Source organism: Lynx rufus, unplaced genomic scaffold, assembly GCF_022079265.1.
Source record: "Lynx rufus isolate CCGP_SWC_20201006 ecotype Redwood Valley unplaced genomic scaffold, mLynRuf1.p SCAF_7, whole genome shotgun sequence".
NCBI lineage: Eukaryota > Metazoa > Chordata > Mammalia > Carnivora > Felidae > Lynx > Lynx rufus.
This window is the reverse complement of record NW_025814889.1, coordinates 68,736,473-68,764,442: the sequence shown is the minus strand read 5'-3', so window position 1 is coordinate 68,764,442 and position 27,970 is coordinate 68,736,473. Positions and strand designations below refer to the sequence as shown.

General features: G+C 39.0%; 1 protein-coding gene across 1 annotated transcript in view; it reads right to left on the bottom strand.

Annotated features, from left to right (window-relative positions):
- PDZRN4 (PDZ domain containing ring finger 4) overlaps nucleotides 1-15,937 on the bottom strand; it is a 367,762-nt gene extending 351,825 nt beyond the window's left edge. Inside the window, exons 1-3 of the mRNA XM_047067077.1 lie at nucleotides 15,287-15,937; nucleotides 12,884-12,970; nucleotides 10,928-11,035 (exon numbers count right to left, since the gene is read on the bottom strand). Of these exons, the coding sequence (XP_046923033.1) occupies nucleotides 10,928-11,035; nucleotides 12,884-12,970; nucleotides 15,287-15,937 (846 nt within the window). The remainder of the gene's footprint in view (nucleotides 1-10,927; nucleotides 11,036-12,883; nucleotides 12,971-15,286) is intronic.
- Between the last annotated feature and the right edge of the window lie 12,033 nt (nucleotides 15,938-27,970).

Below are 27,970 nucleotides of genomic sequence, written 5' to 3'. Positions count from 1 at the left end.
TGGGGTCACTGTTAATTATTCCAAGCAGCTCTCACCATGAGAACTTCAAAGAGTCTCCCCAGCCACTCTCCAGTGCTCTAGGAAGCTTCTATCTTTTCACCAAACCATTTACAAGGCTTGGAAACATTGAAAACATCTTTCATCTTTTCAGTTCCTCTGTAGTTAGTCATGTTTTTGTGTAATTCCATGTTTAGTCCAGTGCCATTTTCTGCAAATCTGCTTTGCAGGCAAGCATGTGAATACGGTCAGCTTTACTGTGTTCTTCAAGTTCAATAACGAAAAATCTGTGTTAGGGTGAAGGCAAACATACATCCTCAGATCCAATTCAAGCATTTATATAAACTGAATTTGAAACATTTTGTTGGAGACTTGGGTTCTTTCTTATTTACAGGATAGAAGAGTCTAGAGAAAGATAATTGTTTCAGTCCGTTATCACCGGTTCTTAGAAATTTTTAAACCTAAACAGTAGGTCTTTCAACTTCTGATTGACCTTATGAAACAGACACAAAGAGAAGGAATAGGATGTAACAGGGATAGCCTCCAGGGTCTGCCCACCTGGCATCTGAAAAACCTTTGCATGTAGACCATAAAGCCTGAAATTTTGAGCTCAAGATCCATCCATTCATTTATTCTACTATTCAAAGAAAATTAACAGAATGCCCACAGTCTTCCAGGCACAATTCTGAGAGCAGGAAAGATGCTGGAGTTATTAAGTTCAATAAAATCCTAAACTGCCTTTTCCTTTTTTAAATTTTATTTATTATTTTTTAATGCTTATTCTTGAGAGAGAGAGAGAGAGAGCCAGCGAGTATGTGTGGGGAGGGGCAGAGAGCAAGGGACAAAGAGAATCTGAAGCAGGCTCCACATTTTCAATGCAAAGCCGGATGTGGGGCTTGAACCCACTAACATAAGATCATGACCTGAGCCGAAGTCGGACTCAGGCTCAACTGACTGAGCCACCCAGGTTCCCCCGAATCCTAAACAGCTTTTTAAAGAAACCCATGCATTTGTCAGAGGAGAAGAACAAGAAAGAATGAATACACAGAGAGCACATGAAAAATGTTATGAAAGTAAGAGGTATAGAAACATACTGGTAACGGGGAAGTACACAGGTGGACTATGAAGGGCTTTAGGAAGGGGAGGATATCGGAAACTTGCCAGCTACAGAAGATGTAGGGGAGGGGCAAGAACACCAGGTCAAAAGAAAAGAAGGAATAAGAAAGAGGAGGAGTTTCATATGACTACAACAGCAGATGGTCTAAAAGCAAAAACTAAAAAGTAAAGGTTTTCAAAGTCCATTTTGCTTCACTAATAAATGTGGATTTTAACCTACTGTCAACAGAATATTAATCAAGGACCTTAAACAAAGGAGTAAAACAATGGCCATCCTGACAGGAGTAGGCAAACTGACTGCAAATGGTAGAGACTGGGCCAGGGAAAGTTCGCTCAAGAAGCTACCGTGCTCAAGGTGAAAATGGAAAAAGCATGAGAATCATTAAGGTGAAAATGGAAAAATTCTGAGAATCATTAAGGCATTACTTCCAGGTAAAGTTCACATACCCTGAGTGGGGCCAATTTTTATCATTCAAGTTTCTATTGGTATAAATGAATTTAAAGTCATTCTTTCCAGGGGTGCCTGGGTTGCGGAGTCGGTTGGAAGTCGACTCTTGATTTCAGCTCAGGTCATGATCCCACAGTTGTGGGATCAGGCCATGCTCAGTGTGGACCCTGCTCAAGATATTTTCTCTCTCTCTCTCTCTTTCTGTCTCTGTCTCTCTCTCTCTGTCTCCCTCCCTCCCCCCCCATCTCTCTCTTCTCTCTTCCCCACAAGCGCACTTACTCTCTCTTACTCTCTAAAAAAACAAAACAAAACAAAAACAAAAAACCAAACAACAGCAACAAAAACATATTTTCTTTGCAAAAGACAAATGCTGCAAAGAAATAAGACCATGAGAAAGAAGATGCCCGAGGACCAGGATGATGGAGGGAAAAAGTAGGGCAAAAGGCAGTGAGATATGGCCTACTTTGAAATTTCACTTCACATCAAGTATAGATCTTATTGTAATGTTATGGGGAATTTCTGATTCAGGATGGCAATGTAGAAAGATCCTGAACTCATGGACACACTGAATCTACAGATACATATGGAATAATTTCCTGTGAACAAAACTAAAGTTGGCAGTGACCCCTTCACATTGAACAAAGGAGAGGAAAATGACATGGAAGCAAACAGGAAATGCTGAAAAATAGTCTCTCCAGAATCTCTACCTCCCACGCTGGTGCACTGACCTATAATCAGGAGAAAATGCAAAACCCAAAGCTTCTTCCTGAGGAGTGAGGCGTTTGCACCCTATACTGGACACTCCAACTTTTAAGACTGAGAGCAACTCTGCAAACATTTGGCCTTGAAGACAAATGGTGTTTGTGCCCATGAGACCTGGCAAACTGAGAGTGCATTAAAAGCTGGAACGTAAGACCTGAAACCATAATACTCCTAGAAGAAAACATAGGTGGTAATTTCCATGACATTGGTCTTGACAATAATTTTTTGGACATGACAGCAAAATAGCAACAAAAGCAAAATGAGCAAGTGGGACTACAGCAAACCAAAAAGCTTCTGCATGGCAGAGGAACCCATCAGCAAAATGGAAAGGCTATGAACATTGGGGTACAAGTGCCCCTATGCATCAGTACTCCTGTATCCCTTGGGTAGATTCCTAGCAGTGCTATTGCTGGGTCATAGGGTAGGTCTATTTTTAATTTTCTGAGGAACCTCCACACTGCTTTCCAGAGCGGCTGCACCAATTTGCATGCCCACCAACAGTGCAAGAGGGTTCCCGTTTCTCCACATCCTCTCCAGCATCTATAGTCTCCTGATTTGTTCATTTTGGCCACTCTGACTGGCGTGAGGTGATACCTGAGTGTGGTTTTGATTTGTATTTCCCTGATAAGGAGCGACGCTGAACATCTTTTCATGTGCCTGTTGGCCATCTGGATGTCTTCTTTAGAGAAGTGTCTATTCATGTTTTCTGCCCATTTCTTCACTGGGTTATTTGTTTTTCGTGTGTGGAGTTTGGTGAGCTCTTTATAGATTTTAGATACTAGCCCTTTGTCCGATATGTCATTTGCAAATATCTTTTCCCATTCCGTTGGTTGCCTTTTAGTTTTGTTGGTTGTTTCCTTGGCTGTGCAGAAGCTTTTTATCTTCATAAGGTCCCAGTAATTCACTTTTGCTTTTAATTCCCTTGCCTTTGGGGATGTGTCGAGTAAGAGATTGCTAACAATAGCCAAATTATGGAAAGAGCCTAAATGTCCATCAACTGATGAATGGATAAAGAAATTGTGGTTTATATACACAATGGAATACTACGTGGCAATGAGAAAAAATGAAATATGGCCTTTTGTAGCAACGTGGATGGAACTGGAGAGTGTGATGCTAAGTGAAATAAGCCATACAGAGAAAGACAGATACCATATGGTTTCACTCTTATGTGGATCCTGAGAAACTTAACAGGAACCCATGGGGGAGGGGAAGGAAAAAAAAAAAAAAGGACGTTAGAGTGGGAGAGAGCCATAGCATAAGAGACTGTTAAAAACTGAGAACAAACTGAGGGTTGATGGGGGGTGGGAGGGAGGGGCGGGTGGGTGATGGGTATTGAGGAGGGCACCTTTTGGGATGAGCACTGGGTGTTGTATGGAAACCAATTTGTCAATAAACTTCATATAAAAAAAAAAATGGAAAGGCAACCCAAGGAATGGGAGAAAATATTTGCAAATCGTACATCTGTAAGGACTTAATATCCAAAATACGCTAAGAACTCCTACAACTCAGTAACAACAACAAAACAAACAATCTGACTAAAAATGAGCAGGAAATCTGAATTAGACCTTTCAGATTTTCCAAAGAAGGCATACAAATGGCCAAAAAGTACATGAAAAGATGCTCAATATCACTCATCATCAGGGAAGTACAAATTAAAACCACAATGAGATCTCACCTCACACCTGTCAGAATGGCTATTATCAAAAAAACAAGAGATACCACATGCTGGCGAGATGGTAGAGAAAGAGGAGACTTTGTGCACTGTTGATGGGAATGTAAATTGCTGCTGCAGCTACTGTAGAAAACCATACAGAGGTTCCTCAAAAAATTAAAAACAGAACTACTATATGACCCATCAATTCCACTTCTGGCTATTTATCTGAAGAAAATGAAAACACTAACTCAAAAACCTATCTGCATCTCCAAGTTCACTGCAGCATTATTTTACAATAGCCAAGATACAGAAATAACCCAAGTCCCTCAGTGGATGAATGGATAAAGACATTGCATATATATCACGTGCACACCAACAATGGAGTATTATTCATCCATGAAAAATGAAATATTGCCATTCACAATGATATGGATTGACTTTGAGGGCCTTATGCCAAATGAAATGAGTGAGACAGAATAAGACAAATACTGTGTAGTTCTCAAAAACAAATAAAACAAGCTCATAGATACATGGAACTGATTTGTGTTTGCCAGAGGTGGGGGGTAAGGGGTGGGCAAAATGGTTGAAAGGAGTCAAAAGGTACAAAATTCCAACTATAAAATAAATAAGAAGTGGGGATGTAATGAACTGCATGGCGACTATAGATAATACTACTATATTATATACTTGAAAGTTGCTAAGAGAATAGAAGTTCTCATCATAAGAGAAAGAAAATTTTGTAACTAACCATGTATGGTGACAATGTCAACAAGACTTGTTGGGTTGATTTTTGCAATATACACAAATACTGAATCATGTTGTACACCTGAAACTAATACAACATTTTATGTATGTGATTATACCTTCGTAAAGAAAATCAGGTCATAGGTGCTCTGATGAGTTTTTTGCAGTGCAGAACGATGAGGAGAATGGGAACCACAGACCTTTTGACTTTCTTTTCACCGTGTGCAAATACACAGTGTGCAAACAGCACAGTCATGTGTGGTGGGCCCGTTTCCACACACAGAAGTTTATCATTTAAAAAGAATCAAACTCTAGTTCATACCCTATAAATTTAAAATAAATAGTGCTTAACACATTAAAGCTTGACAGTGTAAAAAAGACATTTCCAGCCTTTTCCTTGTAAGTTAAAATAAAACTATACTTATTTTTTTTTTAAGTTTATTTTGAGAAAGAGAGTGTAAGCAGGAGAGAGGGAGGGAGAGAATCCCCAGCAGGCCTGGACTGTCAGCACAAAGCTTGATGCGGGGCTCAATTTCAAGAACTGTGAGATCATGACCTGAGCCAAAATCGAGTTGGATGCTTCATTGACTGAGCCAGCCAGTCACCCCAAAACAATAATTAATAATGGAAATTCAGTATAATGGCAAAACACTATAATTATATATATAGAAGATATGAGTTACTAGTTATTTTTACCCTCATAGTTATAGGAAAGAAATGGAGAATAAGAAAGATTGAAAATCTCTGCAAGGCAATCCAGTATAAATTCAAGGCCAAGACCCCAGTTCAAAGTCCATGCCCCTTCCTGAAACTACAATGCTGTCTTACATCCACAGATTCTATTACTTTACTAACCCTATGTTGTGCTTTCTTAAAATGAATTGAACTACTCCTGGGAGAACAGGAAAACAAGGCTTATCCTCGTTTCAGTGTCATTCTGCTAAGATCACATGGTGATGTCCATTTAAGGTCATAATGTTTGAAGGAGCAACTTCCCATGAAGGCCTGCTTTGCCTTGTACAGGCAGCAAATGGGACCGCCTTACCACAAGCTTCTTGAGGACACAGAATGGTTCTTATTGCTCGTTATTTCCATAGTACAGAGATGCTGCCTGGAACATATAGGCAATTAATACTTGTTGAACGGCTGAATTAAATCATAAGTGCATAGTTACAAAGTTTTCCCCACAGCCCCTCTTGTATCTGAGTGTCCTTACGAATATATGAAAATGTATGAGTTACAACTTCCTACACTTACTCATCCAAACTGTGGTGTCTATAGAAATGGGGATGACTATGGGGCGCCTGGGTGGTGCAGTCGGTTAAGCGTCCGACTTCAGCCAGGTCACGATCCTGTGGTCCGTGAGTTCGAGCCCCGCGTCAGGCTCTGGGCTGATGGCTCAGAGCCTGGAGGCTGTTTCCGATTCTGTGTCTCTCTCTCTCTCTCTGCCCCTCCCCCGTTCATGCTCTGTCTCTCTCTGTCCCAAAAAATAAATAAACGTTGAAAAAAAAATTTTAAAAATAAAAAAAAAAGAAATGGGGATGACTAAAAATTGGGGAGACAGTGCCCTGGATTCTCCAAGAAAGGAAAATATCTCCGCACCCACTGTCTCTGTGTTCTGTAGAACAAACTACTTGCATAAGCTGAGGGACACATCAGACTCATAATAGTGGATTCTAAGAACCTGCCTTGTGCTGGGAAATTTGTATACATGGTAACCATGAATGGCATAGAAACTGAGTACAACTGCCTTGCTCGAGGTCATACACATTTAAAGAGACAGGACAGGAATTCCAGCCAGAGTTCCTTGACTCCAGGATTCATGCTTTTCCCACTGCAACACAGTACTTTTCACCATTTGTTAAAATATACAATTATATAATGATAACTATATCATGGTAAAACAGCAGTCAATTTAAGTAGCATTCAATCAGGATTACAAATCTCATACAATGTAATTCTTTACCTGCACTAATACGATTGCTTTCAGTTCTTTCTTCTTTCAGACAATGTTATTTGAACAATTAAAAAACACTTTAAAAATGTGGGATGATAATATGTTATTAAAGAGTTCAGTGATGTGTTCAAATTAAATAATAATTTATCAAAAAAACTAATTGCCCACCAGATTTACAAGTGACCTACAAAACTTGTAAATGCTTCTGAAGCATACACAAATTAGCATGGCTGCTTTATAAGGCAGGAAGGTGCACTGTGCCATCAGGCACGCACAGAGGGAGCACCCTGCAAGTCTGAGACAACAGCATTCCTGAATGTTTAGCTCTCATCTGCATTTACATCTCCTGTGTTAGCACCTATAAGTGAACTGTGCAGAGACTTACACAAACACAATAATCATCAAAGATTTTTACTCTAGCAGCGCAGTGCTGGAGAAATAAAAGACGGTGGAGTTGGCAGTCTGGAATAGTTAAGTCCTTGTGGAGACATTGCATTTGTAAAGTTCTTTCTGCTAGTACTACACTCATCACTTTCTAGAAAGTGCCATAATGACACTGTTCAATGTGAGAACTGTTTCTAAAGTATATGAAAATGCCTTGGGTGCTGCATTTCATTATTTATTTCAGACTAAGTAAATAGAAGACTTTAATATATACACTACAGAAAACTCTTTCTGCTCCACACTGTTCTTCCCATAGACTTCACAGTCTACTCTGCCCCTACTCTCTGGTCTCCAGAAGCTAAGAGAAGGGTGGACTTCCAGTCACCCAGCATTGGCTAGGAGCTGGGGGGGGGGGGGGGGCAGGGGAGGGGTGGGGAGAAGAAAGTGGGAACAAAGAGCCATGAATGACCCTCCACCCTTCTATTCACTTTCCCACTCTGGGGTTAAGGTTGTACTGCCTGCTATCAGTGACACAGAAATAATAACAGAGGAATAATTGCTGACAGCAGCAGTGAACTTTGATTCTCAACTCCCACACACCCTGCAGGCATCCTAACATGATGATAATCATGGTAACGGTACTGTCCTCTTACAGAATTGTGCCCAAGCCTCTGATAGTATCAAGAGTTTTCTGTGGCTCCTTTGAGTCTCGAAAGGGTGTAAAACAGCATGCAAATGATGCTTTTATTGGAAATATCCTCTGGTGAATTCCTGGTCTATGTGAACTTCCGCCATGTTTCAAAATGCCTTTAACAAGGTCTTCCTTTTCAGTCTCCGGGGATACTCTGACACCCAATACTGTAACTTCAACATCACAACAGATTTCTATTTTGAATCTACACCATACATATTTTAACAAATATGGATGTGTAAACATCTAGAAACTACTAAACATAATTGTTCAAGGAGACTGACTCCAAAAGAATTTTCCTTGCAGTATGTGAAAACTATGACATAGATTTACTTTATGACTATTTTTTTCCTTTTATGATCCTTGAATTTGATCAGCTTCAGTGGAATGGAGAATATTTAAAAATAATACTTTTAGAGTTGTTGGCTTTTGATAAACTTTGGTAAATTGTTATACCTAATATTTTTATTAGAATTTCTAAAATCTCTTTATGCATCAATAGAACCAGACCTTTAACATATCTACTTTTTCCTCCAAATAAACGATTTTAAGAAAATTTTTGTTATTTTGTAAGAATACATAAACCTATTGTAATGTGTGCTTTAACCAATTAGCTAGACAAAACATTTTTAGCATATCATGACTATAAGTAAAAAAAAAAAAAAAGTCTAACGGTTTCTATTTATTTCAGTCACATCACTAAATTCAAAACATTTAGTCATGTGATTGTGGAAGTTAGCTCATATGAGCAGTTTCATAATATCTGAACTACTGTGTATTCTACTGCTAACAAATTTATTTGTTGCACCAGGTATCAACCAGCATAACCATTTCAAATTCAAAAACTGAAAAAAAACGTTGCATCAAATTAGTTCAATAAATAAATCACTGAGCACAAAAAATGGAAAATAAATTACTCAATTTTAAAATGTTTTCTGTCTCTGTACTCTTTAAATTAATCCTATATTTCATATTAGTTTCCTGTTACTATAAAATATGTAAACTTGACTGATACCATAACGGAAGATGAGCTAAAATAATTGACAGGAATCAAATGTGTCTAAATTTAATTGTTATAAGATCTTTTACACATATATATGTAAAAGATCAAGCATGCTACTTGTGTGTGTATACACACACACAAAATAAAGTCACAAATATCTATTCACTTTAAAAGCCAATGGCATCACTAAAAAACTAAATATGAGATATATTTCTAATAGTATTCCTTTTAAAATATTTCACACTATTTAATAGACAACATTCCAAATATATGTATATCATCCAACTCATTTTTTAACTGTCAATGTGTTCATATGAATTATAGAACTATAACAAAAATAGGACTATCACAATGTACCCTGGCATAAAAGAGGCACTGATAAATTTCTGTCACTGAGGCAAATTTTAAGCTCATCAAGGTGAAATAATAATAATACTGCAGCTAGTTATAAATTATAATTTAGACTAACATGGTTGATCTCTTTGCTCTTTATATGATTTGAATAAGGTTATTTTGAGATACATTAGCAGTATTAGATAGATATCTACATGCACTTGATTTATCAACCACAGTTTTTATAAAATTACCTCTTCATGTTTAAAAAAATGTATTTTTAACAGAAGTGCTATATCACAATTTAAAAAAGAAATTCTTCTCCTTTTTAATGCAACATTAATGAAGCACACCTAACATTGTTACCTAGCTGGAAAAAAATGTTTTTGAAATCCCCATTACGGTTCTGTTGTGTATATATGTGAGTATGTGTGCTAATTGAATATATGTATTCAGCTCCATTAGCCCTTCTAAGAGTTTCAAACAGGCATTCATTTCCATGTAATTGGAAAAATCAAAATGCTTTAGAGATAAGGCAGAAAGTAACAAGGGCAATTTTTTTGTTGTTTAAATTATGTTGCCCTTTAAATCATATTGCACAAACCTGAGTAGAAATAAAAAGTTTCTAATGTTACAAATTGCAGCATGTAAATACTTCCACTAGGCAAATTTTCAAGACAAACTGGACAGCCATCAGTGAAAGCAGGTCTGTACTATCTTGGCTACAAAACTGGAAGACGAGAATTTTAATACAAAAGACCTCTTCAGATAAAACCCAGCTTTTCAGCCAAAGACATCGCCTTTCTCTTCCCCAAAATACCTAGCCAGCTCATTTCTAGATGTTGTTGAGTTCTTTCCTGACACAGAAAAATTATTGGATCTTCTTCATTCTTTACTCTTATCCAAAGTCAAATTACTCAAAATTCAATCTTTTTAATGCACCAAGGATGAGTGAATATCTAAAAGTTTATCCAAAGTTTAATAGAGAAAAAGAACCAACTCCATCCAGAGAGTTTATATAGACATTCAGAAAGACAGCACTAGTGATGATATAACCTAGAATAAACAGAATATTTCCAAAGTAGTGGAGTCAAATAAACCTTCCAAATTTCTATCTATGCCTTTACTAATACCTTGGAAATAATTCCACTGATAAAAGGTAATCTAACCATTTTCAGTAATACCAAATACTACTATCTCAATCAGTTAAAACTTCAAAAACACTTTGGTGGTAAATGGCAAGGACCTAAAATTCCACTATCCCAGCCCAAATTTTACTAACTTCTATAATTTACTTTCTCAACCCCAAATATTACAATAGCACTACAACACACATTTGAGAAAATAAAGAGTTCCCACCAGGTTTTTGCAACAGGAAAAAAAAAAAATTTCCCCATTGAAAAATACATGAACAAGATAATTATGTGAAACTAAGAAATGGTAAAAGGTATTGTATAAACAATTCCAAACTCTCCCTGTAACATACTAATCACAAGCTCAAAGACAGTAATATTTCCTCATCAAAAATGTTCTTGAGTAGAGATTTATCATTTTTTGAAAGGTCATACAAAATTAATCTCTTAATAATCACACAACTTTCTTCACAGTTCACAGGGACAGCAACTTATTAAAGCAGAGACACGCATTAACACATTTGGAAACTTCAGGTGATTTATTCTTTTATCTCAATATCTAACAATTGATATAGATTAGATATAAACTCTAGATAGATATATACTCTAATAAGTATCACATCAAGGTAAAACAGTAAGTCTGGAAATTTAAAACGTCTAAATACTTCTTCCATGTCTCTTATTGGTATTTTATTATTGTCTTACCTCAATGATTTTGTCATGAATCTCCAGGCCATCTGCTCTGTCGGCAGGTCCATTTTCCAAAATTTTTGAAACGTAAATTCCTTCCTTTGATGTTTCTTCCTTATTATTCTATAAAAAATATAACTGTTAGCAGTGAGAAAGATACCAATACAATCTTAAGTTGGATAAAGTCAATTTAGTAAATGTAACATTGCCAATCCTCACTAAACATTCAACTCTCTCCCTTAGCTGGGGATTTGGCACCGAATTTTAACTTACTTAATACCAAATAGTCATTAATCAAGATGGCAGCTTTAATGAATGAGTCCAGCATCTCTGACAAGATTATCCATTTACTTCATGTTTTTGGGTATACATAAAAAGCCATGAGGAAAGGGTATGTACAAGGTGATATTGACTGGCTCCTAAGTATTATTTATAAAACATCTTACTTCTAGACAGATATAACAATTAAAAAGGGCTACAGGAAAACAAAAAGCATATCCAGTCTCACTGTATAACTGGTTTGAGATGTGGTCACAGCTTTGAAAATATAATTTAGCCTCATGATGTAACAGATTTGGAAATACAGCTCGTACTATATCTATTCACAGGGCAGACTAGGAGCTTGCTCAAGTGTAAAATCCCAAAAGATGAACTCTAACTGCAAGAGAACCCATTCAAGGCTAATCGTTACACATTTCCAGGTGCAATGAGCCTAATGATTAGTTAAATCTCAACCATATAACCAGTATAATACAAACAAGACATTTTAGCCAGTCACGGAAAAACAATTATATTGCAGAACTTATCTAGGTAAGATGCCTGACATACTGTAATAATCATTTTAAATGTCAATTTACTTCATGGCAGGTTAAATAAAATTATTTCTCCTTACTTAGCCTTCCTTAACATGAATTTGAAGAGCCTCTTAAAAACGGCCAATGTCATTTAAATGTCAAACACCTAACTTGCATTTTATAAAAATATTCCTTAGGGGAAAAGAAAACAAAAATGCTATGACGAAAGACTTCTTTTCATAATTAATGGGGACTGTTCTAGAAACAGAAGCACAGCAGTCATTTGTTACTAGGTTTTTGAAATACCAAACAATAAGAAAAAAAATGTCATTGCCATCCTGACCTAAACATAGCATATGGCCAACAACTAAAAGATAGTTTCCTTAGACAACATCTGTAATGCAAGATGCAAAAATTTCATGGCATTTGATTAAGAAAATTAAAGAACATGCATCTTTTTAAACTTCACCACCTTTTTCTAGTTACAGTGAAAACTGAGTTGATGTATTTGGAGGATATAAAAGAACTCTGCAACTACAGTTTCTGGTTTAAGTTTGTAAGTCATGTACTTTGAAAACAATTGGCATCAATGTAGAAAATATTATTCATTCAATTAAATAAAGGATTTGAATTTGGGGAGCCAAAAATATCTCGAACCAACCATCTTTCTTTAGCATGGTATTGCTTATATACCTATGAAAACAATGATCCCTTATTTCAACTTATTTTAACTGTTTATTCATTCAACATGCATAATAAACTGCCTGGTCTGTGTTAGCATGTGAAAATTGAGCAAACTGACTTAATAAATAGAAGCTATAATCAGGCCCTCCAGTTGCCTAGTATTTTCAAATATAAATTGCCTATACACATTATTATGAAATAGGTTTAAGAAGTTTACCAATGGGGCTATACAATGTAAATAAAATGAGAAGCCTACTGTGGTTTTATTAAAAGTAGCAAAGAGGGACAAGTTTGTTAGCTGTTGGGTTTTTTGGTTTTGTACTCAAAAAATGTAATGATGTACTGGAATATTTGCATTAAGGAATCTGATATTTGATCACAATGATTTTAAAGATTAAATCACTTGTTTTCCTCATTCAAAATCCACAAGTGAAAGCTGTCTTCTATTATTTTATAATCAAAGAGTGAGTTATGCATTAACAAGGTAGGTTACCTGATTTGGTCGACCTCCTATAATATTGAACCCCAACGTGTCATTTTCTCTTTCTAACACAATGGTGAGTGGTTTATGTTCTCCATCCTAGAAGAAAAGGGATAAAATAACTAGGTAAATAAATAAATAAATAAATAAATAAATAAATGCTACAACAAGCCTTTTGAAAAAAATGTAAATAAGTGAACATTTGAGAAGAAGAAAATCTTAAAATTAAGGATGGTTGAATTTGGGACATTTCTTCCTAAATGTACTTTGAAACTATGTATTTAAAAGAAACGTGCTTGTGAGAAAAGTAGCTATTTTCAAAAATGTCTGAAGACTTTGTCTTTTCACACATCAATCTATCTTTTATCCGAATGCAGCATCTAATTCTGACTTCATTGTAATTTAAAACAGATTTCTGGTGACCCTACAAGTATCCTCATTTTGTTAGAGTATAATAAAGAACCTCAGAATTATTTAATGTAAAAATATCACGTTGGAAAGTCTTGAGGGATTTAAGTAGTAGTGAGTATTGATAAAATTCTTTCAATAGTGATATTTGGATTGTTATTGTAATGCAGGATCTAATTACAGTAATCCTAATTTTAAATAGCACTCTTACTTGGTTTTGCATAACTCCTGCAGAACTTTAAAAAGAGAGAATTTGTATTAGGTAAAACAGTATGTATTTCTTTTCCCGGCAGCCAAATAATAGTAAAACGAATAGGAATTATATCTACAACCTGTTCATTAATACAGACCAATTTAAATACAAGGGGAGATAGTGCCAGATTAGGTAAGGTTTATTCATAGCTATGGGTATTATTAACTGTCCTGCGAAATTACATATTTGGTAATTACTTCCGAATGGTAAAATTCCATAAGCACCATCACCACCTAGTCCCAGGAGCGGTTCCCAGGGAGTGCACACAGCAGCCCCTACTGGCAGTGGGAAAATATCTCTGAGGCTCCTAGAGAAGCCTTCTGATAGTCTGCAAATCATGGGCAGTTTTTCCTCACTTCTCAGAATCACAGCTCGACTTGTTGCTTGGACTTTTCTGTCATATGATTCTAGCTGTTGTTCCATCGGCCATTGCTACCCTACGACCTTGAAACATGGCCTGGTAACACAGCCCATTCCTGGGCCTCCCTCTGGATCTTCCCACTCTGTAAATTTACCTAGATATAAATAGGATACAGAAAGAATCAGGGATAGCATCCAGTCTCTTAAGAAGCAGTGTGCCTCCCTTTGTCAGAGCAGCAACATTTTAGCCGCTCACACTTCAGTTATCTTTTCTAGGTTCAAGGGCAGAAGCTTCTCCACTCCATGCCTGGATTGGAGGCGGCGCAACTCGGTCCCAAATGGGAGTCATCCCGTATTGCTCCTCCCCGGGACAGTGAAGAATGGAAACAGCTCCTTGAATGGAGTGCAAGTCCTGCTAAATCCCTGCTCACCATGGCAGCGACCAACAATGTCAAACACTGTGCAGAAGTCCTCCAGAAGAGAAGTAACAGCTTTATAAACAAGCCTCTTCACACGGGGTGCTGCAAACAGGCTTGTTTATTCAGTCTGAAAGCGGGCAGTCCACCAGCACGGTTCGGGGCCAGCAGCTTCGACAAAGAAGGGAAACAGCCGCTGCCCACGGGCTCACAGGGCTAGTATGACCCCAGATAGATGTGGCTGCTCTCAGATTTGGTCCCCCAAGCCACACACACACACACACACACACACACACACACACTCCACCAATGATGAAATACTTAGGAAGGGAAGGATTCTTTAGGGAAGGTCAGGCTAATGAAAACTCTGCAGGTCTAAGAAATCCCATTGCTCCCTCTCCCAACTCGAGGTTTTCCTGGTTTCTCACATCCCTGATAGTCCCTGCACTGAGTAGAGGCGATGCGAGCAGTTTGGCAGGGAAACTAAGTCATTCAGAGCTAAAGGTGTGCGACTGACAAGGCCGCAGGGATGCTGGGGCAGCGGGAGAGGGGAGGCAGGGTCGGAGAAGTCCTCATTTCCTGGCTTTCCTTTTCTGATTGGCTTTAGGAACAAGCCAGAGGTGCCCCCCCCCGCCCCCCAAATAGCAGAGAGGATAGGGCAGGAAAGTGAAAGATAGGGAGCGAGGGGTCGGGGTGGCAAAATGAGTTTTCCTAATTCCTCCTCCGTCGAAAAGTTGGAATTGAAATCTGTTTAACTCGTTCCAATCCTAATAGAAGTGGAAGGGAGAAATCCTTCTCAAATGCAACACAAACCCATCCGAAAGGTGCTGACAGTGGAGTAGGGTCAGGGCTGGTGGATGCTTCCCACTGCATGGTAAGGACGGATGTCACCTTCTAAAGGAATCCCCAAGTACCAGAAAGAAGCGGTCCTCTTTCCACCCCAACCGTGCCCCAGGTGCCCGACCCCTCTGCGCTTACCGGGCCGTGGCCGCCGCCCAGGTCTCTGGCGAAGTTGCGGACGTGAGCCATGTACTGGGCGAACTTCTCCTGGTACCTGCGGGCCGAGAGCTGCACCTCGCCCTGCAGCGCCCAGAGCTGCGCCAGCAGCGCCTTCTCGCGCCGCCTCCAGGCGAGGACTCGCGGCCGGGGCCCCCGCCCGCTGCCGCCGCGGACGCCCGGCGGCCCCCCGCGCGCGCCCCCGCCCCGGCCAGGCCCAGGCGCCGTGGCGCAGCCCCCCCGCGCGGGCACGTCCCCGCCGCCGCGGCCGCCGGGCCCCGAGGCGCAGCCCCGCCGGCGGCGGCGGGCAGGGCCGAAGTCGCAGCGCTCCACGTGCGCCGCCAGCTCGCGCAGCGGGACCGTGCGGCCGCAGCCGCGGGCGCGGTAGTCGCACTGGATGCGCAGCTTCTGGATGAGGCTGCGCAGAGGCAGCACCCGGCACAGCTTGCCCGGCGCCAGGGGCTGGCACTGCAGCGGGCACCGGCGCCGCCGCGCCACCCAGGGCAGCAGGCAGCTGGCGCAGAAGATGTGTCCGCACGGCGTGCACAGGGGCTCCTCCAGCACCTGGCCGCACAGCTTGCACTCGAAATCCGGGTCCACCGCTTCGGCGAAGCGCTCCAGGGCAAAGCCCATGATCGGGAGGGGGAGAAGGGGGAACGAATCGGAGTCCACTTTCTCCAAGCCCCCTGTCTCCTCCGGCCTACCCCTGGGACGGCTTTCCCGCGGCAAGGGCCGCGGCTAGTCGGAGGGCAAGAGGAGAAGGGTGGGGGGTTGTGATCCCTGAGTTTGTTTGGCTTGAAGTTTTCAGGCTCTGGCAGGGTCCCCTGACTCCGCCGTATTGACGCTAATAGACGCCACCTCAGTGACCCCCCCCCCCCCACCCCCGCCTCGTTCGCGGCTCTGCAATTTATATTCTTTCAAATTTTGTCCGCAGAGAGCTGAGGCCAGCTTACAATGGCCCTTGGGAAAGCTGTGTTTCCTTTGCCTGAACAGTGAACTTCAAGCAGTCCTCAGGCAGAGCTGATAATGAGCACAGCGCAGATGTTGCGAAGCAACTTTTAATTCCACCAGAATGTGAACTCTCGGGGGAGCAGGATTTTTGTCCGTCGGTTTTCCGCGGAATTCTCATCGCCCCGCATCCAGTGGATCTTCAATAAATGTGTTTGAAATACATGCACTTCTGTTCTTTCATATCAGCCAACTACAAAATCACCAAATAAGTGGCTGCGACCTTAGGAAGTCACTCTGAGGTGTCTACAAGAGCCAGGCTTCTCAAATCAGGATCCAGAAATAAGGTGAGTGTAGCGAGGCGGGATGATGACTGACAGCCAAGATGGGGAAAAGGCCAGGTGCTCGCCCTAAGACACCTCCCTCCTAGAACTTGCAGGGCCATTCAAGGCTTCCTACCGTGTGAGGAGGCCAGGATTCTGTTACTAAGCAGCCTGACTCCAGATTCAATCACCACGCCATCCATCTTCTAATTCCACAGGTATTTGACCAGTGGGAATGGGAATGTGATCATCTGGGCACCTGGAAAGGAGAATTAAAGGAAAGGATTATGAAGGAAAGCCGTGAAATAACAAATCATATCTTATTTACCCTGAGTACACAGTTTAGATCAAAACTATCTATGCAGCAAAAGATCAAAGTAATGTAGCATGCCAGGCCCTCCTAAAAACGTACAGTAAGGGGATCCCCCAAGCCCTCCTTACTCACCTTCTTTCACCACCTTCTGAACCTTAAGTCTGCAAAGCAACCCCATCCCCTGGATACACACCACTTATTGCCATTATCCTGAAGCTACTTCCACATGCTAGGGATGGGCTTTCTAAATTAATCATTGATGATTCCTCACTGCCAGCTGAGTGTTGTTTCCTGAAAGCTGTGTATCTTTGTATAGCACCAAAGGCATCCATTGAAACACATGAAAAAGACTCCAGGTTTTGTGCTTTAAATCCTTGGCGCTCACTGAAGAATTAGCAAAAGGCTAATTGTAGAGGCTACCGAGAACCTTCTGAGCCTTCTTTCTGGTTGAAAGATGAGATTTTATTAGAGCAGTTCAATAATGAGTGGGGATCCTGGAGTGGCTTCCCAGATATTTGATAGGCTTTTAAACGTGTTTAGAAAATAAGAGGCTGTGTTTCACATTTTATACATACAGATATAATAGCATTTGCCACAATGCTCCAAATTTCCACCTCCCCTTTGGCCAAGCTTTTGCCAGGTAAATAAGCAAACAATAAATTCCTGAAGAAAAAAGAAATAATTTAACATTAACACCGTAAACATATTTTTGTAAATTGTAGAGACCATGTAAAGCAGAATGTTGCAGAATTTATTCAAATAATTCTGGGCAGGAGGAATCGGTTTCATCTTTTTTTTTTTTTTTTTTTTAGTTATTGTAAAAGCTATGACTTTTAGCTATGACTTTATAGCTAGTCCTTGACATTGATTGTTTCACAATAAACATAATGGCCGTGAGAACATTTTACAGAGGGTAAAAAGATGGAATCCAAAAATATTTTATTGAGGTCTTAGGAAAATGAGACTTGCAGTCACTTGAAAAGACTAAAATAAAGCAATAGTTATATGATGTCCTTGGTCCACCCATGCAACTCTTGGGTTCCTCAAAAGTAAGGAACATGAGCAGAGTATGGTATGAGTAATTCCAGAATGTATAACATTTTGATTGTTAAAGAGAAGATGGATGTCAAAAACCCTGTCCACAGAGAATAACAAGTTTAAAAATTAGAACATGCGAAGTGAGGCCAAGTAATGAAGTAGGCCAGAAGGGAGCTTAGGAAAATCTTTCACAGGAGAAAATGCAAGCTTCAGCACTTCCAAAATAGCGAAGTACCAGGAAAAACATTACAGGAGTCAAACGCTAAGGGAATTGTCACACCCAAGTGAAACTCGTGGACTCTCCCCATCTGAAAATGTATGTGCGTGATAAATTTGTGATATCGCTTGAGCCAAACAGTATGATTTCAATTCCCAGACTATAAAAGGGTATTCTATATATTAGAAAAACTGTGGTATCTTGGAAAATTGTGATAGCTAGGTACATGGATTGAGGTAATTAGCTTAGATAAGCAAAAAAGCATTCGGAATAAGTTTGAAATATGCCCAAATATTTCAGCAAAAACAGATCGAGTAACATTTAAATGTCCTTTGGCAGATGAGACAAATTAACACCTTGTATCATTAACTAAGGCATATCCTTGTTTTCACTGATGATAGCTCCTTTTAAGAATCTCTGGTTGGGGCGCCTGGGTGGCACAGTCGGTTAAGCGTCCGACTTCAGCCAGGTCACGATCTCGCGGTCCGTGAGTTCGAGCCCCCGCGCCGGGCTCTGGGGGGATGGCTCAGAGCCTGGAGCCTGTTTCCGTTTCTGTGTCTACCTCTCTCTCTGCCCCTCCCCCGTTCATGCTCTGTCTCCCTCTGTCCCAAAAATAAATAAACGTTGGAAAAAAAAAATTTAAAAAAAAAAGAATCTCTGGTTAGTGAAAGTTGTAGGCTGAACAGCAACATGAGGAAAAGCTGAAAGGTAGACCACTGTCTTCTTTCTTGTTGGGCAAGGCCAACTTCTAGCTGTCCTGAAAGTTGGGGCCCAGACCAGGCCTGTCACCTTTGATTCAAACTGGACCTGAGAATACATGCCAACCCAGAGACAAAAGAAGGACAGTTAATAATCTTAGTTCATCTTCAAGCCAACGACCATGGCATAACTCAAAATATCTACAAGTAGTCAGTACTTGATATTTTCTTTTTTTTTTCCATGTTCTTTATTTTTTTATTTTTTTTTAACTTTGAACAATTTTATTTTATTTTATTATTTTTTTATATGAAGTTTATTGACAAATTGGTTTCCATACAACACCCAGTGCTCATCCCAAAAGGTGCCCTCCTCAATACCCATCACCCACCCGCCCCTCCCTCCCACCCCCCATCAACCCTCAGTTTGTTCTCAGTTTTTAACAGTCTCTTATGCTTTGGCTCTCTCTCCCACTCTAACGTCCTTTTTTTTTTTTTTTTACCTTCCCCTCCCCCATGGGTTCCTGTTAAGTTTCTCAGGATCCACATAAGAGTGAAACCATATGGTATAATGAAATATGGCCTTTTGTAGCAACGTGGATGGAACTGGAGAGTGTGATGCTAAGTGAAATAAGCCATACAGAGTACTTGATATTTTCAATGTAGGAACAAGTTTTTGCTTCAATCCACTGTTATGTATTCATGAAAACAGATAAAAAATTAACTTGCTATATTCCGTGGGCCAATTCCTAGCAATAAGGAAACTAGAATATACCTCTGGGTGTTTCCAGTGAGAGGAGGCAAGGTTCCAACCTACCTCTGAATCATCCCTACTTCCAAGATGAATAGAGAATCTTAGAGCTACTGACTATCAAATGCTAACAGATCTAATATTGAAATACTATATTCTAAGACTCAGAAATTGTAGAGAGGTGAAAAAGGAGAAAGAGATCATTTTTTCCCACCCCATCCATAGATAATACTTTATAGAAACTCATTCATAATTTATTCATGTTGTGTCTCATGTCTTTGAAGAAGAATCATAAAATCAGGAAGAAATTTGGAGAAATTCTGAAGAAATCCAAAGAAATTTGTGCATCATTTATTATTTCATACATGTTCATATAGCATAAATTGGGGCTTTTAACATGAGAATAATTTTTAAATCTTCTATTATTAGAACTTGAAATCTCATCATTTATATATCATTTTCCCTGAATCCTGGTCATTTTTCATGAATTAGGATGATAATCTTAATCCTATGCATTTTTCCAAAGTGACCTAAATTTAAGCTGTGGTGAAATGAGATTACTCTGGTAGAAGAAGCAAAAATACCCAGCTAATTCAGGTCAAAATAGTGTCAGTGGAATAAATTTATCTGTGTTACGGAAGTTAACATTTATTTTTGTTCTTATCATGATATTTTTTTTTTGTGTCATAATGTAGGATCAGAACTGAAAGCAGTAGCATAAATAAATGTGTTCATAAAGCATGAGATAATAAGATCAACTTGGCAATATTTAAATATTCTGAAATTAAAAAGCAGTAATGTTTTTATTTATTTTTCAGAGAGAGCAAGACAGAGCATGAGCAGGGGAGGGGCAGAAAGAGAGGGAGACACAGAAGCTGAAGCAGACTCCAGGCTCCGAGCTGTAAGCACAGAGCCCCACGTGGAGCTCAAACCTATGAACTGTGAAATCATGACCTTAGCCAAAGTCAGATGCTTAACCGATGGAGCCACTCAGGCACCCCCTAAAATATCTGAAATTGATAAAAAACATAAAAGATGCTAAGGTGACCCTTAAACATCATAGGAGTTAGGGGCTCCAACCCCCATACAGTTGAAAAGCCATATGTAACTTTTGACTCCAAATCAATTTTTTTTTTAATTTTTTAACGTTTATTTATTATTGAGAGACTGACAGAGACAGAGCATGAGCATGGGAGGGGCAGAGAGAGGAGGAGACACAGAATTTGAAGCAGGCTCCAGGCTCTGAGCTGTCAGCACAGAGCCCTATGCGGGGCTCAAACCCACCAACTGTGAGATCCGTGACCTGAGCCAAAGTTGGACACCCAACCTACTGAGCCACCCAAGTGCCCCTGACTCCAAATAACTTAACTAATAGCCTACTGTTGACAGGAAGCTTTACCAGCAAAATAAACAGTTAATTAACACAGATTTCATATATGGTGTTCTTGTAATAAGTAAGCTAGAGAAAAGAAGATGTTATTAAGAAAATCATAAGGAATAGAAAATACATTTACAGTCCTGCACATATAAGTGGACGCATCCAATTCAAACCCATGTTATTCAAGGGTCAACTATATTTGAAGGCTTATTGAAACAAGATTTTTAAAGATAAACTGATAACATTATGCCAGAGAAGAACCCTTTTGGTTATGAGTTTTACTCTTGGGAAAATACACAGTTAAACCCAGAGAACACAAAGCAATATCCATCCTTAATAACCCCTGTTTGTTGACATGTAATCCATTAGGAGTTATTTGCTATTATTTTGCTTTTTAATGATCTTTTGGCAAAATGAAGACTTAAAAGGTTTATCATGACAGTACCAAATGTCATTTTTAAGAAAAATACGAGTGAAACTGTTATGTACCCCCAAATACAGTAATTTTACAGTCTCTGTAGGAATGAATTGTCAGACAAAGCACAAGGAAGACTTTGAAGAAAACCAAGTTAAAGCGAGATATTAAGTTAAAAATTATGGCAACTTCCAAATCAACTATGGACTGGTTTTCTAAAGTCCCTGAGACATTACTGAGGGTAACATTATCCTGTGTGAGAGGCCTGTTGTGAGACATGCTTTGTACAAGAAGGCATATTAAATCCTGTATCTAATTAAGCTTGATTTTGTGCCATATTTTTGTGGATCACAGTCACTAACAAAGAAGGAAGGTATCAAGAACAACTATAATAGCTGTTATGTAATAACTCTTCACTCTGTGATAGACACAGCAGTATGCTCGTCACATGTGCAATTTCATTCAACTCTCCAGTGGTCATTTCGGGTAGATACTCTTATTATCCCCACAATTTGCCCAAGTTTACACAAATTGAAAGTGACAGAACCTGGGATGAAACCAAAATCTGCCTCTTTAAAGAGCTCTCACTGTTAAATACTGTACTGTAAGAATTTGTTTTCCCCCTATCTACTACAGAATCATTTTAGGATAAAAAGTACTATCAAAACTGATATGTGAATGGAAGCTATAAATTACATCTGTTTGATTTCCATTGTTTAAAGGCTACCACTGCTTTTCTGCCTTTCTCCAAGGAGGAAAATTCTAGCATCATATTTATTAGAAGTCTTTGAATAATTGATATGAATGAGAATATCGACCCTATAAATTGTTCTTTGAAATGCCAATGGGGTTGTATTTTTAGATTATTTTGTCTATATAAATGATCTCAAATAACTGAGAGTTTTCTCTATGATAGACTACCTCAATTCCTTGAGTCCTGGCTTAATATATCAATCACAATGCATTTTTGTTGAAACCTTATTTTGTGTTTACTTCAATGAATATTTTACTATCTTCTGGATGTTTCTCAAAAATTCCAGAGATTTAAACAAAATTTTGAACACAGTAAGTTCATTAAATCAATTTGTGGCTTAGTGAAAGCCAACACATTCCCGGTCAATATCTGTAGTATGTTTTGAATGTTTCAGTAACCATTTATGATTATAGTACAATAAATATGATCATATACTACAGCATAATATATGAAGCAAGTTTAAATTCTAAGCAAATAATAACAATAAGGAGAATAATAATTACTCCTACCTCATTGGATTGTTGTGAGATTGGGTTAATAAATGTAACATAGAACCCTGAAGCATAGTTAGTATTATATATGTTTTTGCCCTCATTATTGCACTCCAGAACTATTTTATCGAATTACACAGAGAGCAGCGTGTGAGTACATGCCCCACCACACTGAATGTTCTCCCTCCAAAAAAAAGAAAAAAAAAAAAAGATCTCATCATGTATTTTAATTTGCACTTCTTTGTTTGCCAGTGGAATTGAATGTTAATTGACCACATGTATTTCTTCCTGGGATTATTCTTCACATTTTTATCACAATACTTGAGCTTTTTTGTAACATATGAGTCTATACATATTAAGAATTCTATTTTTTATCAGCCTGTATAACATTGTTAAGTTCTGTTTATGATCATCTATCTTTGAAAGCTGAGGAAAGAAGAACATATGTTATTCTTTGTAAGAGGTTATCAATTGTCACTATCTTGTTTTGAGAAGAGCACAAATGAGTCTTTGTTTTGTATATATTCTACCACATCTATTAAATAAATATGTATTTCTTGTTATGTGCCTAGAGAGGAGAGTGTACCACTGAAAGCAACTTTGACCATGAGCTAAGGAAACCACTTTCTTCCTTCTGGAGTTTTCTATCTGGATTATTGAAACCCCCAAGAGCAAACTTTAATCTATGCTGCAAATCTTGCTCACCGGTTTTGTGATATCATTTGCCTTTATTTGATATGTGTTCTGCTAAAACTGTACTTTTTATGAAGAACAATTTTCTACACAATGTTGTATTCACCATGTAGTATTCAGCAAATGTTTCTTTAATGTTAAATAAATATGATAGTTTAAATTATGTGCAATTTTGGTTCATAGTTAAGGTTATAATTAAAGTATTCATTTGCAGAATTGTCCCACGACTGCACACCACGTTTCTGATTGTAATAGAGAGGTTGATTAATTCCACTCATGTACTTCTTGCCCCCCTCCTAGCTCCATGTTGCTTGCTCCCATCAGATCCATAATCACCATCCAAGTTATAAGCCCTTTGGATTCACGATTTTCCCTCAATCTTTTCTGACTCAGTTCGTTTCTTTTCTAAAAAAATTTTGATCATACTTGCTTATCTTTTTAACCCTGTTTTCAGCTGCTCTCACAGTGCACTCCTGTGTAATCCTCTTCTGTTTCCAGGAATCTTTCTCATACATTCAAACTTTCCTAGGAAAACATTTTAGCATCTATCATTCCAACTAAACCTGATTTTCCTGTGGCAACTGAATTCTCCCTCAAGAAACTCAGAAAAAAAACAAAGTAGTTCATTCACCCATTCATTAAAATCTCAGAGCTAGAAAAAGGGATGACATTTATTCATGGTCTGCTTACAGACACATGACTATAATTATCAACAGCCCACCCCACCAAAAATTCAACTCATGCTGATCTAAACAATAGGTTGGAATCTATAGGTCATGATTCCACAGTTGGTGAGTTCTAGCCCCACGTCAGGCTCTGCACTGACAGCTGCAGAGCCTGCTTGGGATTCTCTGTCCTTCTCTCTCTCTCTCTCTCTCTCTCTCTGCCCTTCTACCACTGCATTTCTCATTCTCTCAAAAATAAATAAATAAATATTTTAAAAATTTTATAAAAAGTAGGTTGGAGTCTAGAGCTGGGTTAGGTTTTGGTTCATCCAGTGGCTTCAGGAGGCTCTCAGTGACTCAGGTTGTGCCCTTTTATGACCCTCGCTGGCCTTTAGGGCTGGTTCTCCTCATGGCTGAAGGATGGTTGCCAGTAACTTTCAGTATTCTGTGCTTCCTCATACATGCTGAGTGGTCAAGGAGGTAGTTTTTCCCAGAAAAGCAAGCATAGAACTTCTCCAGAATCCATCTCCCCACTCTCCCCTGCAAATTCTTGACTCTCATTGTCCATAATTGCCCGATTGAGCATTACAGAACCAGTCACCAGAAAAGGTCATATCATTACGCTGGTTGACTCAGACTGGCTAGGACCCATACCTGGAGCAGGGGATGTGTCAGCCTCCCCTGGGTGAAGAGGGTTCTGACATAAATATCTGAACAAAAGTACAGTCCTCTTTGGAAAAAGAACAGATTATAATTAACTGACTGTTCACTATGTTCCAGAAGCTGTCCTAAGCTTTAAAGGTATCTTAGTCATTTACAAGTCAGAACAACTCTAGGGGGTAGGTATTGTTATTCTCATCCTCTTTGTTTTACAGATAAGGAAACTGAGACCTAGAGAGTTTGAGTGACTTCTCTAGGTTTTGGAGTTCTTAAGTGGAAACACTGGGACTTATACTTGGACATCAGGCTTTACAGACTCTGTTCTTTTTTTTTTTTTTTTTTTTTTAGTTTTTGAGAGAAAACTTTTATTTATTTTGAGAGAGAGAGAGAAGGTGAGAGAGACTGTGCAAGTGCGAGCAGGGGAGGGGCAGAGAGAGAGGGGGAGAGACAATCCCAAGCAGACTCCTTACTGTCAGTGCGGAGCCCAACAGAGGGCTCTAACCCAGGAAGCAGGAGATCATAACCTGAGCCAAAACCAAGAGTCAGACGCTTAACCAAACGAGCCACCCAGGTGCTCCTTACAGACTCTGTTCTAAACCACTAAACCAAATTGTCTTTATGGTCTTCACTACACCACTTTTTTTTTTTAAGTCCCTGGTGAAGATTAAGTCTTTGTAGTTAATGTAGTCCTTGACCTGAATCCTAGCTCCTTTATATATACCAGCTACGCAATCTTGTGGGAAATGACTTAACCTTTCTGAATATTAATTTCTGTACCTCTAAAATGAGCAAAATACTGACTATTACACAATGATTATGTGAAGAATAATAAAATAGTGCTTATTCCTCTGACACAGAGGAGGTATTTAATAAATGGCAGCTCTTGTAATTTTCTCTGGGGAAACTTAATTTATGTTGGGGCATTTGTAAATGTAAAATGTAACAGTCATAAATTTTTGGTTATTCTATAAATCATATTATATCATTTATAATCCCTATTAGAACGCTATGAAATGTAATTCATGCAAAATGTTTTTCCTAAAATCTGACCCAAATCAATAAATGTGGATAAAACTATATGCTTCATGCACCATTTCTCAAAAATGATGTTTTTCAGTTAGCCTAAAAGAGTGTTGTTTTTAGAAGTGACTTAAACATTAGATTTCTTTTTGACTTTTCTCACTTATAAAACTTAACCTGCCTCTGAATGTTGGCACGTTATAAGATTTTCAAATTAATGTGCATCTTGCCAAAATACTAAGAAATACAAGCCAACAAATCTGGAGAACAATCTGGCAGCACTTATGCCCTGGCAAACCTCTCCTGGGAGCGTCTTCCACGAGTTGATACTGTGGGTATAGTGCAGCTTTGTCTGGCGACCAGGGAGTTATGGGAAACATAGGTGATCATCTCTAGGAGAGAGATGAAACAGTGGGGTAGAAATAGCTTATGAGCTGGGGCGCCTGGGTAGCTCAGGCAGTTAAGCCTCTGCCTCTTGGTTTCAGCTCAGGGCGTGATCTCATGTTTCCTGGGTTCGAGCCCCATGTTGGGTTCTGCTCTGAGAGTTCAGAATCTGCTTGGGATTCTCTCTCTCTCTCTCTCTCTCTCTCTCTCTCTCTCTCTCCCTCCCTGCCCCCTTTTCTCTCTAAATAAATAAATAAATAAACATTAAGAAAAAAAAAGAAGAAGAAGAAATAGCCTATGGGCTATGCAGTGACCAAAAGCAATTATCTACATATACCTATAGCATTCAGCTGAGTGCAAAGTCACATATTGAGTTAAAAAACTAACCATAAGAGGGGCACCTGGGTGTCTCAGTGGGTTAAGCCTCTGACTTCAGCTCAGGTCATGACCTCACAGTTCGTGGGTTGGAGTCCCGCATCAGGCTCTGTGTTGACAGCTCAGAGGCTGGAGCCTGCCTCTGATTCTGTTTCCCTCTCTCTATGCCCCTCCTCCACTTGCGCTCTGTCTCTCAAAAATAAATAAATGCTAAAAAAAAAACTATATCTATAGCAGAATACCATTTTTTATAAATTAAAACCAGATACATTCATAAAATAACTACACACATTTTTCAAGGATACCTTTATATCCAAAAACACACATTAAATGCATTAGAGCAGGTGACTAAGGAAGGAAAGAAATGATAGTGGGGAATGGGAATAAAAACAACAGAAACAAAAACAAGGAGGAGGAGAAAAAAAAAACCCAAAATTGCACAGATTAATGATGATGGTGTATCATGAATCCAGGTTTATGATTAATTCAAATCTCTGTTTCCAATGAAAAAGGAAGAGAAGAAAAGTATGAGAGAGAAGTAATTAAAGGAAGGGGAATAGAAGGGAAGGGAGGGGAGGGGAGATGGGACAGGAGGAAAAAGAAAAGATAAAAACAGAGGGAGGCCTTACTTCATGCGTATCCATTTAACAACTTCTCTTTTAATCTTTTCATAGTAGTTCTAATTCAATTTGCATGCCTACATATCACCAAAGCATATTTCCCAAAGATGACTGCATTAATTATACCTACTTCCAGTAGATTCATACAATGACTGTAGAGACATTTAGGTATTAAATTGATTGATTTAATCCATACTTAAATTAAAACCAAGAAAAGCAAAGCTCTTTACCTGGCTTTGTCCTCTATTAAGTCAGCTAAACATTTGCTATAAGAGGATAGTTTCTACAGCTATTTATCAGTCCTATTTTTCATAGCCAGAGAGAGTTCCTAAATAATAAAAGTAGAGTGTGTTCCTGTGTGCATACTTGTAGTGATGCACAAAAATTATATAAATCATTTCTCTCTGTTGACTTTTCTACTATGGGTAGTATAGCTAAATAAAAGGCATACATAAAACGTTAAGAGAAGCTGAGAGAGAAAGACAGAACACAGACATACAGAACATCACTGTGGGCTGTGGAGATGCCCTAAGCTTCCAAGCTCCAGGGCAGAACCTGGGGAATTTGGGGTGGGGGGGGGAGAGTAAAAGGAGAGAGGATAGACAAGGTGGAGAATTGGCTTCCACACAAATACTGTAAGAGTTCACCCTGACCCAAGACTTCCTAAGTTATCTAGCCCTAGTGTCCAGTACAGATATTGGGAAAGAAGTAGATTATTGTCATACCTGATTTAATTGTGCTTCACAGATAGTATATTTTCTATTAATTGCAGGTTTGTGGCAATCCTGCATTGAGAAAGTTTATTGGTGCCATTTTTCCAACGGCATGTACTCACTTCATGACTCTGGGTCACATTTTGATAATTCTCCCATATTTCAAACTTTTTAATTATTATTATATTTGTTATGGTGATCTGTGATCAGCGA